The 24,441-nt window shown below is 35.8% G+C and overlaps 1 protein-coding gene across 10 annotated transcripts in view; it reads left to right on the top strand.

Annotated features, from left to right (window-relative positions):
• Positions 1-24,441, top strand: part of HDAC9 (histone deacetylase 9) — a 936,353-nt gene that overhangs the window by 678,527 nt on the left and 233,385 nt on the right. For all 10 annotated transcript variants that reach the window (XR_009403815.1, XM_059396742.1, XM_059396749.1 and 7 more), the window contains one exon: positions 17,684-17,791. Coding sequence is in view for 9 of the 10 variants with exons in the window: in XM_059396742.1 (XP_059252725.1) it covers positions 17,684-17,791 (108 nt within the window). In the remaining variant the exon portion in view is untranslated. The remainder of the gene's footprint in view (positions 1-17,683; positions 17,792-24,441) is intronic.

Here is a 24,441-nt window from a genome sequence, read left to right as displayed (position 1 = left end):
TGAGATCCTGAAATCTCTTTTAAGATCTGATCTTGGAGGTATGGAGGAACTTGAAAGTGAGGGTGCAATTATCTAAGCTGTGGCTGTGAGACATCTGGGTACCTCTGGATCTTAGCAGCATTTTGGGGGTTCCCAGTCCCTAGGAACATTATTTGGACATCATTTCCTATATAAATTGTGCAGCTGAAAACTAAATACAATACTCTAACACCTGCCCATTTTCAAGTATATTGCAAATGCAGTAACATTTGTGTTCTATTTCCCAGTAGTTTTTCATGTATATTTTAGCTGCCTCTTTAGCAGACACTATTATATTGTGTCCTCAGTTATCTCTAGCTGGTTCTTACTGATTTATATCTGAGCTGCTAGATTCAGGGTAACTGATTTATTGACCCCATTCAATGCATGAAGCAGAGTATGATGACTTCTCTTTTGTTCATCATCAATTGTGTATGTGCTATATAGCACAAGGAATACAGAGTTTGGAGTCTAAAGTCCAGGCCTGTATTTTTCTATTAACTTTCTGTTTGTGATAGTCAGTATCTTCAGTATTAAATGGAATGAATCAATAAAAAGTTATAGCTAAGCTATACAGGGCTATACTCTAAACATCTAAGTAAAATTATAATGCTTAACTTTGATCCAGGAGGTTGACTTAATGAGGGGATGATCTATTAGGTGAGATGTTCTGGCCTCAGCAGGGCCAGAGAACACTTTAAAGCATACCTATTGGTTTTCATAGAACTGGACTAATTCAGTCTCACATCAGAGAGTAGCCATTCTTTACATGCAGCTTCCAATGATAACCTACCTCACATCTTTTAATCCTTACAGCATTCCCAAAAGTCTTGTTACTAAAGGTGTAACGGAGGCTTCCTATTCTACAGAAAAGGAAACTGAGGCTCAGAGAGGGGAGTAACTTGTTCAAGTCACACAGTTATGTGGTGAAGTAGAAATTTCCCCATTCTCAAGCTCTTAACCCCAGTGCGATGCACTCACAACTCACCATAATGTCAATCTCATATGATTATCAACACTCATTTCCCAAATGAGAATAATCCTAGCCATAAGAAAGCACAATTATTTCTTTTACCAAGAGCATTCTCTTTATTGTAATTCCTATGAAATATTAAATCCATGCACTCAGACATCATTAATTCGGGGTAAAAATTACGAACCTCTATACAGCATTTTAATTCAAACTAGAACAGTGAAAAACCTCTGCCCTTGCACCAAACTACTGTCGGAAGAGTTAAAGAGAATCTTATTTCACACATCTACTGGGTCAGAGTAATTTTTTTAAGCTGTCGTGGTAGGAACAGGGCTCTAACTTGTACTGTCTAGTGATTACAAGGATTAGCATATTATGAAATATCCTTTCCACAGTATGTTTGTCAGATTAAAAAGAATACAGAGGTGGTATTTCTTGGCTGTATCTCTAATGTAGTCTTAGTAAGACTGACCAGCGATTACTGTGATTGACAATCATAAGGACTCTTAGATTCCTTGATTGACCACATAGTGCACAAAAGTTGATACATTATTGGCAAATCCTTGAGTCCACAAGTACCTTAAGAATCCTTAGAGTCTCAAGATGTAGCACGTTGTCACAAAAAATATGTTCCTGTACTTATTCTTATCACTGGCACATAAACAGCAAAGGGATACTTTTCTGAAGATGAAGAGTGACTTAGCAATTGTACATGCAAGGTCAGTAGGGCTGCCGGAAAGCATTTGATCATACTGGAAGGGGGTTTGTGGTAGAGTATTAACGTACATGGCATGCCCCCTGTCTCTTCCAGCTGCTGCATTAATAGTTCACGCCTTCTTTCCATATGGAATATCGGTCACAGTATTCATTCATCATATCCATGGTTTTATTTGGAATCTGAAGGTCCTTCCTATAGCCACACTATTTCTTTTTCATCTCACCATGACTAAAGAAGCTAAGGTGTGGGCATTTTAACCTACAAGTGATCCCAAGGGAATGGGCTGTCATTCATGCGTTCCTCCCAGTGTTGAACAAAAGAGAGAAAGCATGTGAGTTTACCCACCCATTGTCATCATAAATCGATCCCAGCTCCATTTCAAAAGTCTCAGGATTTCAGCAAAACATCTAACATCATATGAATATATACATTCAAAGAACTGGCATGTTGTATCACATGGGAGAAGGGAGAATGCACAGAGTTAAAGGCTGCAGAGCCATCCAAAAAATACAATAAAGAATACCATAGGTCCTTAACCCAAAAATATGACTCTCAGCATTACCTTATGGGAGGAAAAAGTGAAAGTCACATAGAGTTATAGAGGGCTCTTGAGAGTTTTTGAAGTATTGCTACCTACATAATGGCAGAACTCACACTGAGTGGTTTTATGATTTTAAGGGATATGTTCTTCTGTCCAGACCTGGAGTCAGAGAAATCAGCATTGCAGTCTCCCTTTTGCATCTCAGTTTTTTCTTTCTCTCTCTCTCTCTTTTTTTTTTTTTTTTTTTTTTTTGCAGAAGATTGAGAGCTCTCATGAGTGGAGGGGGAGGGCAGAAGGAGAGGGAAAGAGAGAATCTTAAGCATGCTCCACTTTTGAGCGCAGAGCCTGACATGGGGCTCAATTTCATGACCCTGAGATCATTACCTGAACCATTACTTGAGCCATTACCTTACCCAGGGTTCTGGGATCAAGCCCCAAATTGGGCTCCCTGCTCAGCGGGAAGCCTGCTTCTCCCTCTCACATTCCCCATGATTGTGTTCCCTCTCTCACTCTCTCTCTGTCAAATAAATAAATAAAATCTTTAAAAAAATGTTTCTCTAACTCTAAAATATGGATTCTAATTCAGTAGAACTGGATGGGACCTAAGATTCGGCTCTATTACAAACACCCCATATATAGGATGTCAGTGTTGATGATCCATGGACCATACTTTGAGTGACAAGATCCTATGTGACTGTGAATGAGCAAATCATTTAATTTTTTCTGGGCCTCCATTTAATTACCTCTGAAGTAGAGGTGATTAATGAAACATGGTTTTCATCACTTTTGGGGATCAAATATAGCATTACTGTGTGGTAATACTTTATCCAAATTTAAATCAACTTTTTAAAAGATATCAATTTTTCTGGAAATATCAGATAGTAGCCTCCAGTTAGTTTGATACTGAACATCTTATTGATTAAGACTTAAGGGATGGGATGCCTGGGTGGCTCAGTTGGTTGAGTGTTTAACTCTTGATTTTGGCTCAGGTCATGATCTCCGGGCTGTTGGATTGAGCCCTGAAACGGGCTTTGCATTCAGCAGGGAGTCTGCTTGAGATCCTCTCCCTCTCCCTCTGCCCCTTCTTCCGCACTTACACTTGCTTGCTGTCTGTTTCTGTTTCCCTCTCAAATAAATAAATCTTTAAAAAAAAAAAAAAAGAGTTGCACGGGTAGCTTGTCTTCTTTGGGCAAATAGTTATGAGACATGGAAGTTTCTATGAGGAGCAGGGGTGAACCATGACAACAGAGGTCTGGGACGCTAGTGGCACCCAGATGTTGCTGTTTGTCAAGCCAGAGGAAGGAGGCACTTATTGCTAGCAAATGAAAGCTATACATCTAGGTGTGGTGCTAACTGACGAAGAGAGAAGTGTTCTTCATTAAAGTAGTGATGTAATGCAGGACTTCAGTACGGAGGGGAATTTCACATTTCAGAGTTTTTAGCCATAGTCAAACCCTGTCAAATATATTACACAGAATTAACTTGTTTTTATTCATTCATTAATTCACTTGACATTTGTTAAGGATCTATTATGTGTCAGACTCTGAAGGCACCCATAGCCCTGCACTAATGGCACTTAACATTATCATTAAGAAAAGTTCTGTAGAACATACTATAGAAAATCTTTTTTTAAAGTTCATATCTGTATTTGTCTGCTCAGCCTGCCATAAAAGGATACTACTAACTGGGTAGCTTAAACAACAAATTGTTGTATACTAACAGCTATATAAATATAAGGTGTTCCTAAACAATAGCTCAAATACCCCAATGAAGTAAAAATGGATGGCTTTCCAAGCTTCACAGTCATCCTGCATTTGGAACATCATGTAACTAGCCTATACTGCAAAGACATCCAGGGAGAACAGAAAAGAAACAAATACACACAAAACAAACAAAACAAAAACAGGTACTTAAAAAACCTGATTAACTTTTTAAATAATCATTCCCCCTTTTTTCTTGAGATGCTAATGCCCAGGGTAGAAAAATATGTGCCTTTATCCTATCCTTGACAGCAATGAAGATTTGGTCAACTCTACGTTGTTTTAACATATGTGTATTTTTATAGTTCTAGAAATTAGAATTTCAGGATTAAGCTGTAGGCAGGATTGGTTTCTCCTTAGGCCTCTTTCCTTGGTTTGCAGATGGCCAGTTTTTCAGTGTCCTTACATGACTTTTTCTGTGTGTGTGTGTGCGAGCATCACTGGTGTCTCTTCCTCTACTTCCTCTTCTAAGGATACCGATCACACTACCTCTTTTAAAGGCCCTGTGTATAAATATGGTCACTTTGGGGTTAGGTCTTTATCATTTGAATTTTAGGGGAGCACAGTGCCATCCATAACAATATCCATATCTATGATTGACTTTGATTGAAATCCCAGTTTGTACTTTATTAACCCTGTAACTGTTCCAGTTACCTAAGCTCTCTTTTGTAAAAGAGACTAAAAATATCTTTATTAGGCTATCATGGGGAATAAATTAGGTAATGTTTCTAAAATGATTAAGACAGTGTCCAGCACTTACTTGGTGCTCCAGTTTGTCTCCTACATCTTTCTTTAGATACTGACCGGAGATGTTTACTTTATGCTTTTTTGGGTAATTAATTTGATTTTATTATCTCTTTCACTGAATCTACTAACAAACTAGGCTTTTCTCTCTCTGAATCTTTCCTACTCTCACCCCCACTTTTACTCTTCCTGGGAAGAAAATATATACTGGAATCTTCAGCTCTAGACCCTAAGAGTAGAGGCGTGAGGATAGAAAAATATTGAACTTCTCAAATACCTTTTAAGAAAGGTAATTATTCTATTTCCTAAAACAAACAAATAAGAAATTTGACTTGCAGATGCCATTATACATACTGTATAGAGCTTAAACAGAATAAGCTGTGTAGAAAAATTAAAACTGAAGTTTCTCAGAAATTAAATCAAGCTGAAATGATTTCAGTGATTTAAAAATATTAGATAATTTCTAAGTTACCAAATCAGGATACTTTCTTCAGAAATAGCTGATCCACAATGGATGAATAATTTAAATGATGTACTTTACCTGTTGTAATAAAAAAAGTTAAAAAAATGCTTAATTTCTTTCATAGTTTTAACTTTTATATAGTGTGCCTAAAATGGCACAGAATTAGTACTGTGATGAAAACCTGTTTCTTTGTTGAGTCTGGTGTCTCTCATGAGGTTCCTATGGGCATCTGATCATTATTTAAGCTTAAACTCAATTATTCAGAAATGCCCCGTGGCCCAAGCAGCAGCGTAGCATAGCAGCAGCTGCCTACTCAACTGCATAGTATTGGCTGAGGAGTTTTAGTTCCCAGCTTTCAGGGTGAAATATTCAAGGCATCCGTGGAAGAATCATTGTACCACATTAACCATGCATGGTGCATATGAAACCTGTTCTGTTAATGGGCAAACTAGTATTGTATTTAACTCTGGGAATATTTCTGAAAAGAATCAACAAGCTGCATTTAGATTATACAAAGGAAACTGTGCCTAAATTCCTTTTCTTCTAAGTCATCCTCTTTTCCTTTTAAATACTTTCACATCCACTTTCAGTACAGGTAGCTTAATTTCTATCATGTGCGACATTTCAGAGCAATAGCTTTATTTCAGGTGCCAATGATTGAGCTACGCTGGATGTGCTTGGAAAAGGCCAGCATTCATTCAGGAAACTCCAGTTGAACTAGATCCATATGCAGCTAAAAAAAAAAAGTAGCTTTCTGATTAGAAGTAGTTTCTGGCTTGCAGCATTATCACAGATGATTTTTTGTTTTTGATGTGTGGCAGAATAGAAAGTAATGTTGGAACCAAAACCCTGGATTTTTTTTTTTCTTATTGGACATTTACTGAGAGCTTACTGCTTTCACTATTGTACTGTACTATATTAAGCACTTTGAATGCATTGACTAATTTAATGCTAGTAATAATCCTGTGACAAAGGTAGTATAATCCTATGAAGAGGGTGATATCATCTCCGTTTTTACCTAGAGCTCATCTCCATTTTTATTTAGAGCATGGTTAATAAACTTGTCAAAGTTTGAACAATTTGTTAAGTGGTAATTTTAAGGTCTAACTCTAAAGTCAGCCAAATAGATAAATAGATATTATAATAGATAAATATTTATAATAAATAAATAGATAAATAGATATTGCACTAAACATTGATGAAACCATTGCTAAAGCTAGCACCCAAAAGAATGGAAAAAGGTAGAGGAATCCAAAAACTGGCTCCTTGGAATGTCTGTTAAAGAAGCTTATCAGAAAACCTGACAATTTCTCCGAATTCTGGGGTTACAAAGGCCTTTAGGTATAAGCTATTGGTGGAATTACTGGACAGATTATTGGTAGTCATCCTCTCTTAGTGTATGACTTATCTTGTGCAGGATGATTTATTAATAAAACTCCTAACATGGGGTGCCTACGTGACTTAGTTGGTTAAGCATCTGACTCTTGGTTTTGGCTCAGGTCATGATTTCAGGGTGGAGAGATTGAGTTCTTTGTCAAGTTTGCACTTAGTGGGAAGTCCTCTTGAGAGTCCTTCTTCTACCTCCACCTCTGTCTCTCTCGCTCTCTCGCAAATAAATAACTACCATCTTTTAAAAAGGGTGGGGGGGCAGTAATTTAAAAACTAACACAAATTTCTTTAAAAAAAAAAAAAAGATTTATTTATTTATTTATTTTAGAGAGCGTGTGTGCATGCGCATATGCACAAGTTGTGCTAGGGGCAAAGGGAGAAGAAGAGAGAAAATTTTCTCCAGTAGATTCCCCACCAACCAAGCGGGATGTGGGACTCGATTCTATGACTATGAGATCATGACCTGAGCTGATAGCAAATGTCAGTTGCTCAACCGAGTAAGCCACCCAGACACCCTCCCTAACACACATCTCTAATTTTACCTCTGGCTTAACCTTTTCTTTCTACCTCTCTTACTCAAATAGAGTTCTGAGTACAGTTTGGAAAGAGTGTCCTTTCTCTATGAAATCAGTGCTCCTCAAATTATTCTGTGGTAAAGAACAAGATTTTGTTTACTTATTTCCTGTCATTAAGCAGTGCTTTTATAAAATACAATAAAAAAGAATTTCTAAAAATGATATAAAAAATACAGAATAAATACTCATTCTTATTGGATTGAACAGGTATAAAATTCTAAACAATTGCTGTAGAAGTTGCTAAATGCTTGCTTTTTTTATCTTGTAGAATGGGGCCACCATGGTTCCATGGGCAACACTTTGAGTAGCAGTATTCTAGACCAGTAGTTTTTGCTATGGTTGAATTTAAATTGACCATCTTGTCATTTGTTTTATTTTTGTTACATATATTTTCACTTTTCTTTTTCTGCTTCCCTTTGTATTGGATATTTTAAAAAGTTATATCTTTTATATCCACGACTGGCTTGTTAGTTTTTTTAGTCTGTATTTTTAGTAGTTTCTCTAGCATTATACCTATTAATACATATCAAAGTTAGTCTTCAGATAATATTACTCTACTTCATATATTAAAATCCTATATCAGTTTGTGTCTTCTCCTTCCATTCTACATACTATGTTGTGATATATCTGATTTTTACATATGCCATAAACCATTCAACAAAAGTTTTATTATTTTTGCTTTAGATAGTCAATGTTTTAAAGAATAAAAATAAGGGAAAAGGTCTCTTTTACATGAATACCTTCATTATTATAATTTTTAACACTCTTCATTTCCTCAGTGATTTTCTTTACCATTTTTTGTAAGTCAGGTCTGATGGAAGTATAATACCTAAGCAGTTACTTTTCTGAAAAATCTTTATTTCACCTTTTAAAGATTTTTTTTGAGATATTTTTGTTAGCATAGAATTCTGATTGACATTGTTTTTCTTTTGCAAACTTGGAAGATGTCACTCCATTGTCTTCTGGGTTAAATAGTTTCTGCTAAGAAATGTGCCAGAATTCCTGTCCTAGTTCAGGATTTTATGTGATATGTCTTTTTCTCTGACTGCCTTCAATTTTATTATTTTTTTTTAAGAATTTAGCATTTGTGATGTGCTAGGTGTAGTTTTGTCTGTGTAAATGAATTAATGGCATTTTTATTCTAGTTATAATCTGAATCTTTTGGATCTGTGATTTTACTATTTTTTAAAAGTTCTCAGTCATTATCTCTTTAATATTTCTTCTGCTTTATTTTCTCTTTCCTCTTTACAAGAATCCATTTACCCCTTATTAGTCTGTTCAGGTTACTTGCCTGACTTGTGACCTTAGCTCCAAACCCCTCCCCCACAGTTAACAAATTAATTATTTATTTAGCATTTTTTACTAGGGTAGATGTGTCAGAAATATGAGGCTACATTTTTAAATGCCTGTAGGCATTACTGCGATTAATAAGCTTCAAAGTAATTTAAAAACATTGCTGAATTGTGTGTTTCACCATTGTATATTTTCTCAAGGAACAAATTTTAATGTGCAATGAAACTTTGTGTAGTGCTGTGAGTATTTGTAGCATTTAGTTGAAATGTTAACCTGAGCATCATTCCTCTGGTCTTATCCTCAGGCAAAGCTAGAATCCTTTATAAATACACACCCTTAGGAGTTAGATTAGTTAAACTCTCCATTTCCTACTTCAGAATTTTCAAACTTTGTGTAGAAGTAAATCACTCTAGACAGCAAAAGTTATGCACTGATACCCCAGAAGCCATATTTAGCACATAGATAAGTTTCTTTTAGCATGGTCAGGGAGTTTTTAAGAGGGGAATTCTCAATATTTAAGATTGAAAAATTACATCAAGGGCCCTGCCTTTCATTTGCCTTACATTATGTTACATCTACCTTACCCAGTCTGACCTCTGGAGTCTTTTAAACATGTGGCTGCTACTTGAGCCCAAATTTGTACCACTTCTATATGTAAGCCTCTCTAAGCTATGTTTTTGTGCTTTTTCCTATTCATGGATTCTATATGTCTATATAAAGGATCACCAGTATCCCTTAACACCAAAGAGGTTCTTCACACTTCAGTTAATATTTAAATTATAGCTGCTGCAGATCTGAGCAAGTATTTAGGGGGAAGCTTGCTGTTATTATTTAAAACCACAAATTCTGTATATTATTCAGTGACAGAGCTTTCGGAGAATTAGCTTACTTGGAACTCTGATTATTTTGTGCACTGTGTGTCACACTTTTATTTTGCTCTCCATTTTTGTGTGGCCAGTCTCAGAGTAAACAATTTCTTAAAAAAGGAAAAAACTGAAAGTAATTAAGTGGTTACCGGAAGGATATGCACATGCACAGAGCCTTCTGAATAAGGGGAGGGAGTGGCACTCAGGAAACATCTTGATTTCTTGCCAAATCCTGACCGTGGATTTTGGTTATTTTAATCCATGCTCCTAATTCAGAGTGAAGTAAAAGAAACTATGAAAGCAGTGGCTTTTTAAATATTGTATCCAGCTTTCAGATACTGAAAATCTGTTTCCAAAGGAAGTGAACATTTGGAAGAGTGGATATATTCACAAATAGCACTTAGACATTTTCACCAAACAGAATGACTCATGACCACTCAGAGGCAGCCGGCTATCCATTTACTCCCATCCTTACATGTGTGCGGGGACAAATCCAACATTCTCATCAACAAACATTTTCTCAAAGACTTGATTTTTAATGGGTAGAACTTGTCTGTTTCTTCCCCCCCCCCTTTCGTATAGATGCCAATAATCTTATGATGTCCTTGATCTTTTCTTTCATCACTGATATGTAATTATTTCTTTTTTGAAATCATTAAAAGAAATTTCACTGATGTCTGAGGAAAAATACGTTGAGATTGAAGCAAAAGAATGGGACCTGTGAAAGGTTTTTCCTGGTTCTGTCACTACCGTTTGTGAAACTGAAGAAACTGAAAAGGACAGAACAACCCTTTAATATAAGTTTATATTAGTGTCAGTTCTGTTCAGGAGACAGAATTATTTGGATAAATTTAGAAAAAGAACAACATTGATAAAAGCCATTTTTGGTTGTATTCCCAAAAATAGGCAAGAAATAAAACACAACTTTAAAAAGTTAACAGTGAGGGGTGCCTGGGTGGTTCAGTTGTTGAGCGTCTGCTTTTGGCTCAGGTCATGATCCCAAGATTCTGGGATTGAGCCCCTCATCAGGATCCCTGCTCTGCAGGAAGCCTACTTCTCCCTTTCCCACTCCCCCTGTTTGTATTCCCCCTCTCTCTGTCAAATAAATAAATAAAATCTTAAAAAAAAAAAAGAACAATGAAAATATAAAACTATTTCCTCCCTATTCCCTCTCTCTCCTCTTCTCTGCATCGTCTCTGGGCTTTCTCTCTCTCTGCTCTTTTGCTTTTTATTCTTTCTTTCTCTATATTTTCCTTTTATTCTTGCCATATTCTATAAAGGATTTAAAGCAGCTTTCAAAGCAAATATGAAGTGGGTGTGTGTGTACATGTGTGTATTCAAAGTAGGTGTCATCATACAAAAGTGAAAATATAGTGATCTAGGGCGGAGATTAGCATTTAAACTGTGTTTTCTAGTGGCTACTATTTTTACTAGACTGTAAGATGTTTAGCAGCATTCCTGGCTTCTACCCAACAGAGGCTAGAAGCTTACCTGCTCCTTCAGTCATAATAACCAAAAATGTCTCTAGAAATTTCCAAATGGCCCCTGAGTGGGGAGAGGTGGTAACTACTGCTCTAGTGTAATGGCAAACAACTTAGAAAATGCCCAACTACTCCAGATACAACTTGTGATACTTGAATATTTTTAATATTTTAGCAATTTTATATAGTAGAATTTTAAAACCTTTAAAGATAAAATATTGATGTTAGGTCTTAGCTGATATAGTTCACTAGGAAGACCTTTGATTCTATAAATAAAATTAGAATATTTTCATTTTTAATTTAGTTTATTTAGATTTTTATTTTACTAGCATAAAATAATATGCTATATATATGGATTAAGCATTTATACCCTTCTTCTCCAAGGTCTCATTCCAGCTACACTAATTGTTAGCTAAACAACCTCTCTGAATTTCATTACAGAAGTGCTTAATAATAGCATCTATGCTAATGCTTGTTGTAAGAATTATATGAGTTTATCTAGGCAGTGAGCTTTGCATACTGCCCAAATCTTAATAACTTCTCTGTAATTATAACATAACATAACATAACATAATATAATTATAATTTTTATTGTCATTGTTATTTATAAATAATATAGACTAGAGCTTTATAGAATAAGGGAATATATAATAAAAACGAAAAAGCTGAAATGTCCTTCTTAAGTTTCTCTCACTTCCTCTATTTCCTGAATTGCTTTCTGCTGTGACTCCAAGTGAATGAATTATTTCCACCATTCATGTTTCATAGATCAAGTTTGATTCAGCAATCTTCCTTTTTTTCTTCTATAGATATAGAGATTGCAACATGATGTTCTTCCTTCAGATGTGAATAATATTACCTAGTGCTAACTTTTTATGAGTAGGTATATAACTGGTCCTTTTTGGGCCTTTATTCTCTCTTCCACTCTATGCCTCTATAGAGACAGCATTTTAACTATTTTAGGAAACCAATATGAATAATTGCTATGCGCTTATAAATTGCTGGACTCTTTTTCCTGTCACTTGTTCTTTTTTTCCCCTTTCCCCCTTCCTCCCTTCCCTTTCCTTCTCTTCCCCTCTTTCCCTTCCTCTTCTTCCCTTCTTCTTTCCCTTGATTCTCTGAGTAATGAAATAGAGAATGTGACATTCTCCATCTTCTAACATAATTTTTCAAATTGATACCAAAGTATTTTGCATTAATCTCATTTTTTAACAGCGTATAAAGTGTTTTGCCTATTTCAGTTGTTACTTACAGCTTTTTTCATCTCTTTACTCTTGCTACCTACTAAATAGACATGAAGCTCTGGAAATATAGGCTAGAAGGATCTCAGTTCCATGTTCTGTAGTTTTTTCAGAATTGTGCTTCCTCTTCTGATGGCTTAGTCTTTTTTTTCAGCCAAGCTTGTACATTTTTCTACTCTAGAGTATATTTTCATCCTATTCTCACCGCATTTGCTTCATCTACAGAAAGACTTACTGTGGGACAGCCTTACCTAAAATTTCTGAACCAGAGTTTTCGATACATGTTAGGTCTACACCCCTCTACATGTTTATAAGTGAGTTGAACTTTTGGAGAGCTATTTTCAAATTGATAGATTTTAATCCTGGCAGTAAAATGAAGCCTCTTTGGATAATTCCTCAGCAGACTACTAAAGCTGCCTTCATGTTTTGTACATTTATACAGAAATATTTGAAAGTTTGAAAGCATAATGTTTTTCAGAATACTCTGTAAGCAAAAGCTTGGTAGAAATTCCAGATGAAATCTGAGGGGGCAGTAAGTGGCATATTGCCACATTAATTCTAAAATATAGTTAGACACCACTAGCCATTTATACCGCATATCCTTTGGGACTTCTGTGCAGTATCTTGATTAGACCTTTTCCCTATCATCTAGCAGAGTAAATTTCTGACCTTAAAAATGAAACACAACATTAGAATTAGTCATGCTCACTCAAGTGTGATAAATCTGCTCTATTTTTCCTAATTACATTGATCTTTTCCACAATTACTAATATATTCATCTCTTCAAGATCAACTTACTATTATTGGATGCAGTTTTTTTTTTTAGGTAATTTCTCAGTCTCTGAGCTTCTTCTTCCAAGATGGCTTTTGGATATCTGAGGGAGTGATGGAGACCTGATGAGGTTCTTGGATGCTTATGCTGTCTTCTGAATCTTCAGGCTTCTGTGGCGATTTCTCTGGTCCATCTTATTGTTCTTAATTGCCTAGCATTTGAAGCAGCTGATTTTCTCCTGATTTCACTGCAAAATGAAGCCTGGTGGGGTTCCCTGGTGGGGTGCTTCTGCTGCACCTTTGGATTGTTTGCCTTTCTCCAATCTCTTTGGACCTGAAGGGATTACTTTTGGCTCTTTCTTCCTCTTATTGGATCCTATCCTAAAGCCTAAATCAATAAACTCTAGGCCTGGTTCTAATAGGTAGAAAGAATCTCTTTGCTGAATATCAGAAGGCAATGGTAGGAGTGTCTTGATGCTGTCACAATGTAAGACTATAATCTGAGACCATCGGCTTAATTCTTGTTATGTAAAAGAATTTGGAAAAAATCCTCTGACCACAAAATCCAGAATTTTATGTGTACTGATGCAAAATCCCATTTTGAATGTCAGTTTCTTCACATTTCTTTTGTATCAATCCTAATCTCCCCTAGTTTGTATACTGTTGCCTCCTAACATATGTGTACATGTGTGCCTGTGCACACACACAATACATATCAGGCTGAAGAATAAATTGGTGGAGAGGCCAAGGGGAAGTAAATATGGTGTATAGAAAGAAAAAAAAATATAAGCACCAGGTTTGGTTTTTTTTTCCAAATTATAGTAGTTTTGATTTTATGAATTTGCTTTGCATGTTTTAACAACTTTAGCAAGATGTTAATAACCATGTAGTGTAGTTAGCAGGATTGCTTTCTGCTCCACTACCATTTCTTTCCTCTTTCCAGGACCTATCTGAACAGTTTACGTTGTTTACAATTATTTTCCATAACCAGAGCCAACTCTGCATCACTTTCCTAATTTCTCTACCTTCAGTTTTCAAATGCTAGAGCACCTATTTTACAGTTCTAAGTTCTTCTGGTCTCTACTTTCACCATCATTGTATTACCATCTTAGCTTCTTAATCCTGTTTTCATATATCCCACCTAAATCTAATTCTTCTTGCTCTTTTTCTTCTTTTCCAGCCACTCAGTATCCTGTTTCATGCCAGAACCACCAACAATTAGTGGAATCAGCCATCCTTTCTTACCTAGAGTTTGTCAGAAGGTCTTACACCTGTTAAAATCAGAGCTTTTCGTATGACAGTGACCTTCTTGACACTATCACTAATGCAGGAAAAAGTTTTGGCAATATCTCCAACAAATGAGAGGGACATAACAGGAGAAGAAATACTTTTTTGCCATTGAGAATAGTAGGAAGTAGATTTGGGAGTCTTCTCTAGTGACAGAGATTATAGTCAGGAGAGTTCATGAGCCATGCATGCTTTCTTACCCTTGGAGTTCTTATTAAACTATAACATGGTAAATGCATGTGGGAAGCTTTTAGTAACTAATTTTGGTAGCCAGTGGTCCTGGAACACACTTTGAATATAATATCTTAGGAAAACATGTTTATAAATTGGCTTATAAACCTATTTTTGGGATATAACCTTGCTGTGAACTGAATTGTTTCCCCACAAATTCATATATTGAAGCCCTAATCTCTGATGTGATTTAATTTAATAAGGCTTTTAGAAGGTAATTAAGGTTAAATGAGATCATACAGGTGGGATCCTAATTGAATTGAATAGGAATGGTGATCTTATGAGAAGAGGAAAAGAGAGGGATCTCTTTCCACGTGCACTTACTGAGGAAAAGCCATGTGAGGACATAGTGAGAAGGCAGACACCTGCAAGCCAGGATGAGAACTGAACCAGAATTTCGACCAGAAACCAAACTGGCTGACACCTTCTTGGATCTCTAGCCTCTTGAACTGGGAGAAATAAAATCCTGTTGTTTAAGCTGCTCAGTTTATAGTATTTTGTTATGGCAGCTGAGCTAAGATAACATCTGTTAATAAATTTAGAATTAAATAAGTTATCTGTTTATGAATAGATTATATGCAAAATCTTGACTATTATTACCATTTAGTTATAAACTATACATAAAACTGGTTGAAGTATTTAAATAAATGTTTTTATGTTTAAGTGTAAGTAAATAAGTGGATGATAAATTTCATAGATTCCTAAGGAGCACTTGTTTAGGGATAAGCCTGAATTTTGGGAATCCATAATGGATACTTGGCAAAATCTCAGGTATCCATTCCATTGAGCATCTATGTGCCTACCATGTATCAATAATCATCTTTATGATAAAAATAACCCCCATATACTATCAATAATCATATCTTTATGATAAAAATAACTCCCATATACTGTAACTCTTAGCATCTCTTACATAGTAGGTACCTAACAAATGTTATCTGAATTAAAATAAGTATCTTGATTAGTAGAGGTTTATACACCAAAATTGATGACATAGACAGAGAATATTACATCTATAAGAATACTTCCAGGAAACTAGAAAGATAAAAAGGTGAATTTTGGAATTATTTGTGGCTATCTAATGCCCCTCAGTATTATGATTAAAGAGCCATTGTTCCTATGTGTTGGAATATTTTTCTAATCAAGTGTAGGTTTATAGCTTTTTAGAAGGAAATTTTCTATTGATTGATTGGTTTTTCTTTCTTTCTTTCTTTCTTTCTTTTTTTAAAAAAAACTTTGAGTGTACTCCAAAGTCAAGTAAAAAGGGGTTTGGAATTATATATGGTTTTGTGACTCACCCATTAGGTCTTTGGGATTTATTGATTTATGTTTCCTTACCTTCCCAATAATTTTAGATCTGATCAATGAAGACTTTCTGTGGCACCTATAACACTGTAATAGTTGATAATTGGCTAAAAACTGCAACACAATGTAAATGTTGGTGTTCATTTTTCATCCTGAGCAACCATATGCCTCAAGGATATGTCTGTATTAAGGTCAAATAAGTGCTTACATTGTTCAGTAAAAGTAAAACTTAATTTGGAGGGCAGATGATTAGATTCCATTTTCCATTTGATGATTCCTTTACTTTTTAGCTGGTAGTATTGACCTGATGATGTTGACTATGACAGGGGCTTAATATTCTTAGAAGCTGAGGGTTATTTCAGGGTTGTGGTAGAAAGACATGTGATGTTAGTGTCAGGGTTCTGTATGAAGGTCCTTAGGCCAGGTGAATAGCCTCTCTAAGCCATAGTGTGCTCATTCAGTAAACACTTAAAAGGCCTCGACTTTGTATAAGGCATTATAAAATGGGTATACCAGTAACCGAAATCATAGTAGCTAAGATTTGCTTATCACTTTTTCATTTAATCCTCACCAAAATCATATGCAGATGGGACTTTAAAAAGTTGCTGTGTCATTAGAAAGGGAACCAAGGCAGAGAGACATTCATTAATTAATTGCCCACCATGATTCAGGTTTTAGCAGTGAAGCTGTAACTTCACCCTGACAATTTGATTCAGAAACTTCTCTCTTCACCACTTTATTGTTGTTGAAGAGATCTTAATTTTTTATTTATTTATGTATTTATTTTCTATTCTCATTTATTATTTCTTCATTGCTCTTGACAGAATTTAAGTTGGTAAGATCTCATGAGAAAAGTCATGTTAAAATGCTTAGGAAATTGTTTAGTGCATTGTAAATATGTATAATTGTTATTTATTGTATTTGTTCCATGTCATTAGGCTTCTTAAACTTAATTCTTTAAAAAAATTTTTTATTTTGTGTGGGATTTCCCTTCTTTTACCCATTTGAATAAGTCTTGCTATTTGCATAGCCACAAATTTTTTATTACATTTCCTACAGCTACATGTAATTTGTGTCATAAGTTTAGAGACTTCATACATTTGATTCTGTTTTTTTATATTAAGAAATATTTTATACATAAAAATATGTAACATATGATTATCATAGACCACTGTTATTATACTTTTCCTGTCCTTATTATATGTTATCTTACTGCATGCATGAAAAAGAGTAAATAACATTTTATAAAGGTAAATCAAAAATATTGGTTTGTGCTCTGTTTTAGTAAGAATGTTCTCTTATATAAGCAATCATGTATTTTAATGGCCTACCCAATTTTAATAATACCAGTCTACATTAAGACCAGCTGCTAAACTGTACTAAATGTTAGAAATTTTAAGCTTCTACTTTGAAAATCACATTGATCCTTGCAGCTGAATTTGGTGAATGTTTTTAAGTGTGAGGACCACACACTCCTTCCATTCAGTTGGAGAACCTGAACTGTGGTTGCTACTTCCTACTCCCTGACTGCTACTTCTACTTGCCCAATAATTGTCTTTGGCTCCCTGTAAACCTGCAGCCAGAAGGATATTTGAATTTTTCCCCTCTAGCACTTGCAAATCCGATTTTTATGTATAGCTAAGTGCTCTTAGCTTTTGCTCTATCTACTACTGGGGCCTGGTTTCTAGCAGGCCTGTAACTACGCCAGATCCAGCCTATGTAATATTGTTTGTAATGAGAAATCTAAACAGGGAATGGCAGTGAGGCATGGCAGGAATGTATTTCCATTGGAGAAGTCAGTATAGAGAAAAAGTATAAGCAAAGCCGTGTCCAGAAGGTCTTTTCAGCTGGCCGGGATGGAAGACTAATGTTATTGTACCTAGGCTGTTACCCTGCCAGCACTTCCTCACAAATTTGCTTTCTTTCTCTCTTCCCTTCTCCCCCCCACCCCTTTCCTGTTTCATCTATTCGTTCTCCTTCTTGTTTTCCCTCTCTCTTTCTTGGGGCTGTGCTGACTGTTTGCTCAGGTGGACAGTGACACCATTTGGAATGAGCTGCACTCGTCCGGTGCTGCACGCATGGCTGTTGGCTGTGTCATCGAGCTGGCTTCCAAAGTGGCCTCAGGAGAGCTGAAGGTGAGGTCTGGGTTGCATTAAGTGTGGGAAATCCAGAGAAGAAGCTGAAACAGTGATGTTGTTGTTTGGGAATTGTGGTTAGTGTGGTGTGCTAATAAAAGGAAAGGGGCGGAGGGAAGAGGGCAGGAAGATGGCCGCTAAGGTGTGATAATAACTCATCTGTAGGTAGATAGTAGGGGATTTTGCTCATAAGGCCTTCCTCTTCTTGTGGAAACTGTGGTCAGGGCACTCTGGTGTGTTTTTAAGAGTACAGAAATGGTGCGTAAAACTATGGTCCAGGTTAAAAATACCCAGTATATACATGTCTGTCATGTCCTCCTGGGATTCTCTTTTGAAGCAATTTAAAAAATATGATTACTGAATACTATGTATAAGCTCAGAATACCACCCAGAGAGAGGGGAGGGGAGGGGTGGGGGAGAAAGGTAAATACCAGACGGGAAGGATTGGGAAGAAGAAGGAAATTGTTGATTAGAAGGGTAATGATCCAGGGTATGTTTTTCCATGAAAGAACTTCAAAAATGATCTACGCTTTATTGTTCTTTTCTTTTTATGGTCTCTTCTTTTCTACATCATATGAAAAGAACAATGTCTAAACCCCAGCGTTTCCCAGTCTAAACAATTTATAAAAGCCAGAGACCTGACAGACGTTGACATTTTATTTGGTATTTTAACAGTGCTATTTAAAGGTATGCCATGTGCGTCTTGAATGCAGTTGCCCCTATAAACTTTGTTGGTGCTAACATGACTTTTTAATGCACTAGTTCACACACTTCATAAGGAAATCTGGGTGGTGTTTGATTTAGTATTTTTAGCAATTTTAAGGATGGGAAATTAATGTGAACAGCATAGGCACCACAAGTTTTGTTAATCTAAAGTAAAATCTAATTAAGATTTTGATTTTGAATTTTGATTCAGTTACATCTGACTGTTCCACTTGTGGTTTAAAAAAAAAAAAATCGCAGAAAGAAGGTACACTTTGCAATATACTGTCTTCCCAGAAGCCTTTAGTTTAACTCTTTAAGAAGTCAGAACCAATAGAAATATAATTTTGAAAACGTGAGCTGTACTTTAAAAATATATATGCATGCCTTCTGTGTAGTTGACTTGTTCAACATCAGGACATTAACTGCTCATTTCAGGGGATTTATGGGGTCATTAATATGGTGCATACTACTCAGTCTTTACCTTTGGTAATGAACTACTGGAAAGAGGAAAGGAATCAGCCTTATGGAGAGGTTTTGGCTGTCTCCTGGTAGCATTTTGGCAATAATTCCTCCATTTGAAAATATCACTTGTAACACAATAAATTGGCATTTAAAAAAAATGATGTTTGAAGGTCTTGTTTTCAAAAGAATTAAAAAATATATATAGCAGCTAAGCCACAGTATTATAATTTTTAAAAGGTAAGACTGGCACAGAGCTACTTAATAACAAAACGATTATGTTAGCATGCACAATTTCTAACTGTTGTGATTTTGTGGAAGTTTAGTCAATAATTCAGAAACATTCTCAAGTAGAATACCCACATATTACACTCAAAATCATCTTTGTTACTAGCTTCACAGAATGCAGAATTGCCAAATGTATATATGAAGAGTTTTGAACAGAAGCCTAATTCTTTTTTTTAGGAGGTAGCTATTTAAAATAGCCAAACAAATTGTCAACAACATACAGCATGAACATGGTGACCACCAGCTGTATTAACATTGGTTATTTATGTTGAGAACAAGAATTCATGCAAACTCTTTCCCCCTTGGTTGACCAATCAGCGGTATAGTTCAAAAGAGAAGAATAGAGAAAAAGCCAGCCTAAAAATCAAGAAATCTTGGTCCAAACTCTGCTACTTAAGTATGTCATTGATGGCAAATCACTTAACTTCTCTGGGCTTCAGTTTCTATTCTGCAAAATCATCAGGGGGTAATTTATAATGTTGAAGGTTGTACATGGTGCTGATATTCTGAGCTATTTGCAAATAAAATTACATCTGATTCTCAATGTACATACTATGGCATACCGTAGATATTTTAAAGTTAATTTCAACTTATTTTCGTGAATATTTGAGATACAGCAGCTGGTTTGTCTTTCTGAGCCACTTGGTTGCAAATAGTTTGGGAGGCCTATGGGAATGCCATATGGGAAAGGTACAGTGACAAATGATTTGCAGCCACAGTGAATAATATAGAGAACCATGTTTAAGGACTTCTGGCTAACCAGAAATGTCGCTCAGTGTTTACCTGTCCCAGATTCCAGTATGACAGGGCTGGTACACTTGCTCGCCAGGACCATTAACACTAATGGCCTGAATGAAGTCATCACTTCATTCAGATCTACAAATAAAACAGGGAAGCTTATTTGAGGACACTGGTAAGTTAGCCTCTGATAAGAGATGTAAAAAGAAAACAACTTCAGTGTTTCATTTTTGGTTTTCAGCATCTACATTTATTTCTTACATGTTATACCCCCATTGTCCTAGTAAATCAATGTAACTTCATGAGACAACATTGGCATATTAGAATTCTGTGTTTTGTGACACTGTGCAGTAATTTTGCCTGGAAAACAGAGAATAATTAAGAGCTTTATTCCAAATAGGGTGGTCCTGAGTGGAGTGCTGACCTGCGAAGTGAGACATAGCTGGAGGTTTTAAGTCACTGAACTCATAGAGAGAGGGGACCTAGGAGATAAGTGTGTATGAGAAAGGGAAATGCTGAGAACAAATTTGATTACCTGGAATTTTTGCTTCATACTGAACTTGATCACAGTACCCCTAACTGTTGACAGGTTCTGTCTGTTTTTCTCCTGAAGGTACTGATGGCCTGAAGGAATTAGAATAAATCAGGCAGAGGAAGTGGGTTTCATTTTAATGCTTAAATAGACCATGTGCAGCAAACTATGGCAGTAAATTGGTGTATTTACAAAGAAATGACATGCCTAGTGGAGTTCAGTGGAAATTATGGGGACTTTCAAGTTTTCTAGGCTTTTAACAATATATACATGTATATCTTCATGTATAACACACACAAGTGGAAATTTCTGGAATCAATAGATGCGAAAATTGGCCATTTCTCAGAATCTAGTACTAAGGAACACAAATATTCTGAAAATGCTGAAATGTTAGGTGTATTGGAAACTGTAATTGTAAGAATACTTACCTCAAAATGGTTTTATTTTCTATGGGACATTTAAGAAATTATGTCTAGAAATAGATATAGCTCTAAGAGATGAGTATTTTTTCAAGTTACAAATAGTTCAATACTTGCTTTAAAAAAAATGGTGTAAAATGTCGTGTTTTATACCTTAAGTATATACAAGTGTTGTCATTTATACCCCAGTAAGGCTGAAAAAGATAATTTAACACTTCCCAACTTTGGGAAGTTCCCAAAAGTTCCCAAGTTTTACTATAAGGGTTCATTTTTAGCAATGCTATAATATCATCATAAAAATAAAAATTGCTTTATTTTGTGGAAATTTTTGCCCAAAAAACCCCCCACCTGATTATCTGAATGATGGTTGGATTGCTTTAATGTTTAAATGGATATTGTAATGTCTTGTTGCTAATAAGTCCTGTTATTCATTGAGTACCTACTTCTGGCTGGGCAGTTTACCTGTAATTTGTCTTAATTCTCACAATGGCCTTCAAAGAAAGTACCACCAAAGGATACCAGCTCAGAGACATCAGGTAACTTTTTAAGATCCTGTATACAGTTTAATAAATGGCAAAGCCTGTAAATCTCATAACCCTCTGTTCTTTTTCAGCTACTCTATAAGGAATTTCCTATAGAAGTAGCACAAATATATAAGGGGGGAAAATAAAAGGTTGAAGCCATCTCTTTCAAATGGTCTAGATTCTCTTCTTATTACTATAAAATATTTGATATATACAAAAAGACAAGTTATACTAATAACTTACAGACTATAATGATAAGCTATACACCTATGAGCCTTTCATCCAACTTAAGAAATAATACTTGGCTAACCCTATTAAACTTCTCTTAATACTTACCTCTTTCTATCTGACTCTGAAATAATCATTAATCTCTTGTATTTTTAAAATTATTTCTTTTCCTTTCCTTGATAGTTTTTACCATATGTTGTGACCTTTGTAAAAAATGGAATCTTATTATAAAATATATTATTCCTCAGATATCTTTCCCTCCACTTAAAATCATGTTATGAGGATTTATTCATATGAATTTATATTGTTGTGAGTCATTCATTTTCATTGTGGAGAAGTATTCCCTTGTATATCATAGTTTGTTTATTTTATTGGACGTTTTAATTTCTGGGTTTTTGTTCTTTTGAATAATATGCTACGGATAGTCTTTAACAGGCCTGCTATTTCACAGTGGCATTACTAAGAGTAAAATGGCAAGCTCCTACACTAGAAACACATTAAATTTCAGTAAGTAATGTAAAGTCAAATTCCAGAGTTATTTGCCACAATGACATCAGCAAAAAATGGCAGTTTAAACCTCTGAAAATCTTTTCTCCATAAAATTGTTGACAAAACTGGCAGAATTTGTCAAGATAAATTTTTTAAGAACTCTGGAAATCAACCAAAAGTGTCCAGCAACTCAGGAAGCATGTGTTCAAAACAAAACCAGCTGAACCTTGGTAAGAACAGTGAGCTTTATGGTGGTTTAATTCACCCTATTCTCATCTTACCCTTTCCAGCTCCACAGTAGCCTTAACAAATAACAGCCTGCGTTTTTCAGTGAAAACCAGTAACTTGGCAGTCTCCAGAAGGGCCAGAATGGGCCTGGAGCTTCTTCAAAGCCTCATTCTCTGAGAATTTTCATTACTGGCCTGTCTGAAGCTTCTGTACCAAACCCTGCTTGGAAGGCTGTCTTTATTTGACATGACTTGGAGTTCACCTGACATGAAAAGGCTTTTCCCAAGAAGCAAGTCTTGAAAAATTAAAGGCAGTTGGTTAACTTTATGACTACCTGAAATGGCAGATAACAGTGGAGAACCAAAAGCTTCTAAGGAAAAACTGGGAAATGAGATGTGCTAAGGGCTACAAAGAGCCCCATCAGATAGCTAGGAATCCAGATGGCCACATGAGTGATAGAGCTGTGTTTACATTCAGGAAAGACCAGAGGCCAGCTCTCACCTCAGTCTGATTTTCAGACTCTGTTCAAAGAGGAAGTGAAGGCCAAGGTAGAATTGCCAACTGCCTGGCTAAATATTGAAAATGTGTTTTACACACATCCACGCACATGTACACGCATACACCCTTGAAAAAGTCTTGACACTATTGGTGCCAAGCATTTCAGGAACTTTCTGTCCAGTCATTTACAGACCACTAAATTAGCCAAGCAGAGACTTCTGTGCCACACTAAAGATAGAATACAGATTTTATAGAATTAGTTCAGGAAAGGCAATAAACAAAACAACAGTGACATATAATCTGTGTACACGTTGTTATTTTATACATAGTATAATTCTAATTCAATAAAGAAAATAAGTCTGGGGCACCTGGGTGGCTCAGTCGGTTAAGTGTCTGCTTTCAGCTCAGGTCATGATCCCACAGTCCTGGGATTGAGCCCCATTTTGGGCTCTGTGCTCAGTGGGAGCCTGCCTCTCCCTCTTTCTGCTGCTCCCCCCCCCTCCTCCCGGCTTGTCCTCTCTCTCTCTCTCTAATAAATAAATCAAATCTTTTAAAAAAAGAAAAGAAAATCCCCCCCCCCCCAAAAAAAAAACACAGTGACAAGCCCTCAGGAAGGATTAAAATCTGATTTCCAGAATTGCCATATTATATTGTTGAAAAATGCCTAGTTTTTAACATAAAATTGTGAGACATGCAAAGAAAGATATGAATTCGTATGGTTGAATAACAAACACCAGTAAGATTAAATGTGTAAATAAGTATAAATGCTAGTGTATTTGTATTTTTTGTTTTTAACTCTCTTTATCCTCTCAGATTTGAAAGGCAACTGCATGAAACAATAACCATGAATCTGTGTTGGTGCGCACACAGTGTATAAAGATGTAATTTGTATGATAATACCAGCCCAAAGGAGAGCATGAGAAATGGAGTTATGTAGCAACAAAACAAACTTCCTTTAAAAAAATTTTTATTTATTTGAGAGAGAGAGAGAGAGAATGAGAGCTGGGGCAGGGGGAGAGGGAGAGAAGCAGACTCCCTGATGAGTGCAGAGCCTGATGTGGGGCTTGATCTCAGGACCCTGAGATCATGACCTGAGCCAAAATCAAGAGTTGGATGCTTAATCAGCTGAACTATCCGGGCTCCCCAAAACAATGTTTTTTGATACTGGTGAAATTTGGCTCATGTCCAAACTAGATTGTTAAATGTTAATTATAGGCCGCTAGGCAACCAGTGAGAAAACAACTCAAAAAATATATTAAAGATTATAAAAGAAAATGGGTAAGAATAACAAAATTGTACACTATAGAGTATTTAACTTAAAAGAAGCAGTAATAGAGGAAACAAAAAACAAAAAAAAAGATAACACATAGAAAACAAATACCAAAGTCATTTTGCTAATTTCAGACCCTACCACTGCTCTCACTCTTGTCTGTGTTTGACATTTTTAGATTTTTAAATGTTTGCCAATCTTGTGGGTATGAAGTGTTACCTTATAGTTGTTTGGGTATAGATACAGACAGGTTAATACTGTTATATCCTTCT

The sequence above is a fragment of the Mustela nigripes genome, chromosome 4, assembly GCF_022355385.1.
Source record: "Mustela nigripes isolate SB6536 chromosome 4, MUSNIG.SB6536, whole genome shotgun sequence".
NCBI lineage: Eukaryota > Metazoa > Chordata > Mammalia > Carnivora > Mustelidae > Mustela > Mustela nigripes.
The sequence above is the reverse complement of the archived record's forward strand: the minus strand, read 5'-3'. Positions and strand labels throughout refer to the sequence as shown.